Source organism: Hemitrygon akajei, chromosome 3 (genome assembly GCF_048418815.1).
Source record: "Hemitrygon akajei chromosome 3, sHemAka1.3, whole genome shotgun sequence".
In the NCBI taxonomy this organism is placed as follows: Eukaryota; Metazoa; Chordata; class Chondrichthyes; order Myliobatiformes; family Dasyatidae; genus Hemitrygon; species Hemitrygon akajei.
In genome coordinates, this window is record NC_133126.1 from 27,232,187 (window position 1) to 27,238,789 (window position 6,603).

General features: G+C 48.8%; 1 protein-coding gene across 1 annotated transcript in view; it reads right to left on the reverse strand.

Moving 5' to 3' along the window:
- The window catches only part of ccdc88c (coiled-coil domain containing 88C), a 240,256-nt gene extending 233,877 nt beyond the window's left edge, over positions 1 to 6,379 (reverse strand). The window contains exons 1-2 of the mRNA XM_073039398.1: positions 5,903 to 6,379; positions 5,247 to 5,347 (exon numbers count right to left, since the gene is read on the reverse strand). Of these exons, the coding sequence (XP_072895499.1) occupies positions 5,247 to 5,347; positions 5,903 to 5,971 (170 nt within the window). The 5' untranslated portion in view covers positions 5,972 to 6,379. The remainder of the gene's footprint in view (positions 1 to 5,246; positions 5,348 to 5,902) is intronic.
- Between the last annotated feature and the right edge of the window lie 224 nt (positions 6,380 to 6,603).

Sequence of the window (6,603 nt, forward strand, 5' to 3'; positions counted from 1 at the left end):
GAACTTTTTAAAAGCTATTATTAATGCTTTTTGAGAGAGTGATTTAGATGCATATCATATTTTTACTGAGTTAAGTATTGTATGTAATTAGTTTTGCTACAACAAGTGTATGGGACATTGGAAAAAATGTTGAATTTCCCCATGGGGATGAATAAAGTATCTATCTATCTATCTATTGTGTTCCAGTTCTGCTCGCCTCACTATAGGAAGGATGTGGAAGCTTTAGAGAGACTTACCAGGATGCTACCTGGATTGGAGAGGGTGCAGAGGAGATTTACCAGGATGCTACCTGGATTGGAGAGGGTGCAGAGGAGATTTACCAGCATGCTACCTGGATTGGAGAGGGTGCAGAGGAGATTTACCAGGATGCTACCTGGATTGGAGAGGGTGCAGAGGAGATTTACCAGGATGCTACCTGGATTGGAGAGGGTGCAGAGAAGATTTACCAGGATGCTACCTGGATTGGAGAGGGTGCAGAGGAGATTTACCAGGATGCTACCTGGATTGGAGAGGGTGCAGAGGAGATTTACCAGGATGCTACCTGGATTGGAGAGGGTGCAGAGGAGATTTACCAGGATGCTACCTGGATTGGAGACCATGTCTTTTGAGGATCAGCTGAGTGAGCCAGGGCTTTTCTCTTTGGAGTGATGGAAGATGAGAAGTGACATGATAGAGGTGGACAAGATGATGAGAGGCACAGATCGAGTGGACAGCCGGAGACTTTTTCCCAGAGCGGATATGGCAAATATGACAGGGACATAAATTTAAGGTGGGTGCTTGGTGGAAAGTATAGGGCTGATGTCAGAGGTAGGATTTTTCAAGATCGAAGTACATTTATTATCAAAGAGTGGAAGCTGCATGAAACGTGCTGTCTGGAGGGTGGCAGTTGCATCAGGGACATTTAAGAAACTCTTAGGGACATGGATGAAAGAAAAATGGAGGGCTATGTGGAAGGGAAGGGTTAGATTAGTCAGTTCAAGTAGGATAAAGCTTAGAGCAAATTAAAGAGTAGTTTGGCTCAACATCATAGGCTGTAGGACCTGCACTGTGCTGTACTATTCTACGTTCAGTTCTGACAGAAGTGTAATTGGATGCCCAGGATTTTTAAGCCTAGATCCGAAGTCCCAGAATACCCTCCTCAATCTCCATACCTCCCCTTGCTCCTTCAAGTCTATCAGTGTCCCAGAATACCCTCCTCAATCTCCATACCTCCCCTTGCTTCTTCAAGTCTATCAGTGTCCCAGAATACCCTCCCAATCTCCATACCTCCCCTGCTCCTTCAAGTCTATCAGTCTGTCCAAGCTGTCAGCTAAAAGGGTCCTAACCACCTTGCGACAGATTTACTTCGATAAGCCTGCGTGAATAGGCAGCACAAGGGTGCAGTGCGTAGAACCACTGTCTCACCAGAGAATGAGCTTCAATCCTCACCCTGTTCTCCCTAACCCTGGGTACTCCCAAATCCTTTCTCCACCTCCCAAATACGCATAGGCCAATGAGTTAATTGGCTACTGTAAATTGTCCCCAGGTGAGGGGGGAGCTGCTGGGAATATGGGAAGGGCAAAATAGAATCAGTTTGGTATTAGTGCCAATGGGTGGCTGATGGTCTATATGAACCCAGTGGGCAGAAAGGCCTGTTTCCATGCTGCATGACTACAAAATGCTTTTCCACAGAAGGCAAATTTGCCAAGTTCCCGTTGACCCTCACTAATTTTTATCAATACACCTTAGGAAGCACCTTGTCTGGATGCATCACTGCTCTGCCTGAGGTAAGAATCTGCCGAGAGTTGTGGACACAACTCAGTACATTACAGAAAACAGCCTCCATGGACTCAGTCTAAACCTCTCGCTGCCTCGGTAAAGCAGCCAACATAACCAAAGACACCACCTACCCCAGACCTTCCCTCTTCTTCGCACCGGCGGAAAATCTCACTTGATCCCTCAACACCAGCTCCATAGCAAAGAAAGCCCAGCAGTGTCTCTACTTTCTGCGAAGGCTGAGGAAAGTCCATTTCCCACCCCCCATCCTCATCACATTCTACAGGGGTTGTATTGAGAGAATCCTGAGCAGCTGCATCACTGCCTGGTTCATAAATTACACCACCTCGGATCGCAAGACCCTGCAGCGGATAGTGAGGTCAGCTGAGAAGATCATCGGGGTCTCTCTTCCCGCTATTACGGACATTTACACTACACGCATCTGCAAAGGAAACAGCATTGTGAAGGACCCCATGCACTCGTCATACAATCTCTTCTCCCTCCTGCTGTCTGGGAAAAGGCTCTGATGCATTCGGGCTCTCATGACCAGACTATGTAACAGTTTCTTCCCCCAAGCTATCAGACTCCTCAATACCCGAAGCCTGGACTGACACCTTACTGCCTTATTGTCCTGTTTATTATTTATTGTAATGCCTGCACTGTTTTTGTGCACTTTATGCAGTCCTGGGTAGGTCTGTAGTCTAGTGTAGTTTTTTTCTGTGTTGATTCTTACGTAGTTCAGTTTAGTTTTTGTACTGTGTCATGTAACACCATGGTCCTGAAAAAACGTTCTCATTTTTACTGTGCACTGTACCAGCAGTTATGGTCGAAATGACAATAAAAGTGACGACTTGATCAGGCAGAAGATACAAAAACTTGAAAGCACATACCACCGGCTCAAGGACAGACAGCTCTTATCCCACGGTTATAAAACTATTAAACGGTCTCCTAATATGATAAAACGGACTCTTGACCTCACAGTCTACCTCATCTCCTTGCACCTGTACTGCACCGTCTCTACAATTGTATCACTGCATTTGTTTAATGCTTTTCCCCTGCACCACCTCAATGTAGTAATGTGATGGAATTATCTGTACGGATGGAATGCAAAGTTTTTCACTGTACCTTGGTGAATGCGACAAAAATAATCTCATTTATCAAATCCAAGGCATGCCTGTTGAAAATGATGGTGCAGGACGTCATGTCGGTCAGAGGGAGATATCAGTGCACATGGAGCACAGAAACAGTCCCTTCGGCCCATCTAGTCCATGCCATACTGTTATTCTGCCTAGTCCCATCGACCGGCACCTGGACCATTCTCCTCCCATCCACATACCTATCCAAACTTCCACCACTTCACCTGGCAGCTCACTCCACATCTTCACCACCCTCTGAGTGAAAAAATTCCCCCTCACACCCCTTGAATATTTCACCTTTCACCCTTAACCTATGACCTCTAGTTCCAGTCTCACGCAACCTCAGTTGAAAATGCCTGCTTGCGTTTACCCTATTTGTACTCTTCTTAATTTTGTATACCTCTATCAAATCTCCCCTCATTCTCCTACACCCCAGGGATAAAGCCCTAACCGATTCAACCTTTCCCTATAACTCAGGTCATCGATAAAATTTCTCTGTACTCTTTCAATCTTATTGATACCTGTCCTGTGGGGGGGGGGGGGGGTGACCAGAATTGCTCAGAATACTCCAAATTTGGGTTCACCGACGTCTTATACACTCAGACATAACAGCCCAGCTCAAATGGCTTGATTTATGAAAGCCAATGTGCCAAAACCTCTCTTTACCAGATAGCAAGCTTTATACAACACACACAAAATGCTGGTGGAACACAGCAGGCCAGGTAGCATCTATAGGAAGAAGCACTGTTGACGTTTCGGGCCAAGACCCTTCGTCAGGACTAACCGAAAGGAAAGATAGTAAGGGATTTGAAAGTAGTGGGGGGAGGGGGAAATGCGAAATGATAGGAGAAGACCGGAGGGGGTGGGATGAAGCTAAGAGCTGGAAAGGTGATTGGCGAAAGTGATACAGAGCTGGAGAAGGGAAAGGATCATGGGACGGGAGGCCTCGGGAGAAAGAAAGGGGGGGGGGAGCACCAGAGGGAGATGGAGAACAGGCAAACAAGTAAATATGTCAGGGATGGGGTAAGAAGGGGAGGAGGGGCATTAACGGAAGTTAGAGAGGTCAATGTTCATGCCATCAGGTTGGAGGCTACCCAGCCGGTATATAAGGTGTTGTTCCTCCAACCTGAGTTTGGATTCATTTTGGATTTCATTCATTGAGTTTGGATTCAGGTTGGAGGAACAACACATACCAGTGGCCACACATTTTAATTCCATGTCCCATTCCCATTCTGATATGTCTATCCATGGCCTCCTCTACTGTCAAAATGAATCCAAACTCAGGTTGGAGGAACAACACCTTATATACCAGCTAGGTAGCCTCCAACCTGATGGCATGAACATTGACTTCTCTAACTTCCGTTAATGCCCCTCCATCCCTTCTTACCCCATCCCTGACATATTTAGTTGTTTGCCTGTTCTCCATCTCCCTCTGGTGCTTCCCCCCCCCCCTTTCTTTCTCCCGAGGCCTCCCGTCCCATGATCCTTTCCCTTCTCCAGCTCAGTATCACTTTCGCCAATCACCTTTCCAGCTTTTAGCTTCATCCCACCTCCTCCGGTCTTCTCCTATCATTTCGCATTTCCCCCTCCCCCCACTACTTTCAAATCTCTTACTATCTTTCCTTTCGGTTAGTCCTGACGAAGGGTCTCGGCCCGAAACGTCGACGGCGCTTCTCCTTATAGATGCTGCCTGGCCTGCTGTGTTCCACCAGCATTTTGTGTGTTGTTGTTGTTTGAATTTCCAGCATCTGCAGATTTCCTCGTAGAAAGCTTTATACTTGGTGCCATACTTAGGAAGTGGTTTTAAAATCATCACTCTGGTTAGAGGGTGCTTCTTCTTGAAGCGCTGTTAGATGATAACAACAGCTCCAAATTACAAGCATTCACACGCGTGCACCCTTCCATCTTCTGTTCTGTAGGCAGCGGGCAAGGTTTTTCCCTGCAACCCACTTCCGCCCTGTCAATATCATGTCCACAAGCTCCAGGGTTACAAGGCTACATACACACTCTGGCTATCCCCAACTCGAGCGTTTGATGGGCGCTTCTGATGGTCCGGGAACCCCCGACGCCATCAGCAATCCGGAATCAGAATTCTTATCACCGACATATGTCGTGAAATATGTTGTTCTGCGGCAGCAGTCGGTTGCAATACATAAAATTGTTATAAGTTACAATAAATGGAAAGTGCAAAAGGGGAATGGCGAGGTATTCCAGAGGACTGGTTTGAAATCATGGACCGCTCAGGCAGGGAGTCTTCATCTACAACTCGAGCAGTTTAACTGCGGCCTGGACGCGGATGTGGTTTTAAAATATGCCGTTAGAACAGTAAAATCAAAGTGAAAGCGAGAAACTCACATCTGCAACATGATTTTGTGTAGGAACACGCCATCCACTAAATCCATGTACATGGTCCCGTTCTCCTCGCTCGTCCCGCCCAGCGGTCCGAAGGTTTTCACCTGGAAGATTTTTTTTAATGCTCAGTCAGAATGTGATAGTTAATGACAGACAAGACGGTTGGAATTGCTCTGTAGTATCGAAGTAAACTGCGAAGTTACAGACACCCGGCGACCATTTGCAATAGTAAAAAGTTCAGAGAGTCAGTGACAGATCTCTGCTCTCACCACCCCACCGCCGCCACGGCAGTACCCAGTTTAAAACAGTCATACCCATCCCACAACCTGCTGCAATCTCCTGTCTCTCTCTGCTACCACCCTTCATTTCTCTCTTCCCTTACAGTCAAACACACATTCCCCTTTTTCACGCCTATATACCCCCTTCTCTCCCCCTTCTGTGTGAAGTACCCTCTCTCATCAACACCGTCTTACATCTCTCTCCCCCTCCCCTTTTCCTCCCTCTCTCTCACACACACTGACACGAAACTCCTTCCCTCCTCCATGTCCTCTCCCCCTCCTTTCTCAATACCCTTCCCCTCTCTCTCCCCCATCTCATCGACCCTCTCTGTTCCTCCTTTCTCCAGCCTCTCTCTCTATCACACACTCGGCTTCACTCACCCAGGTGACCAGCGGGCTGCTCATGAACTGCTCCAGCAGCTCAGAGATGGTTACATCCATGGTGAGCATCGAGGAGATCCAAGCCAGCCGGGGGGACGGGTAAGGTAGTGCTAGGGGAGGTACTTAGGGCACCGAGAGAGGGAGCCGGGCAGCCCGGCCCCTCATCACCCAGCGAGGGTGAAGGAGCGCAGCGGCCGAAGGTCCCCCGTCTCTCTCCCGGGGCGCAGCCGCCGATTCCGCCGCCGGGACCACGCGAACCGGTCCGCGCCGATTCACCGAGTGCCGCAAGCCAGGGCCGGCACCATGGCAACGCCGCGGGTTACGTTTCCATGGGGAGAAGCGGGCGGGCAGGAGGGGTGGTGGGGGGGGAGAAGTTGCTACAAATTGCCCAAGTCGGAGTCACGCCGACCCGCCGCTGGAATCCCGAGACTTCGCAAACTGATACGAAGCGGCGGAACAAAGCGGCGCCCGCAACATTGTAATCAGCGCTTGCAAACCACCACAGAGCGACAGAGCGCTCCGCCAATCGCCGCTTGCAGGTCTCTCCACTCGACCAATCCGTTCATCGCTGAGGGTAGTGGGGCGGGGTCTGGGTGCGCGACGCCCTCTGGCGGGACGCAGTGTGAACTACACGCGCATGGTGAGTGAGTGAGTGAGTGAGTGAGTGATATTTATTTATTTACACAGAGTGCAACAGGCCC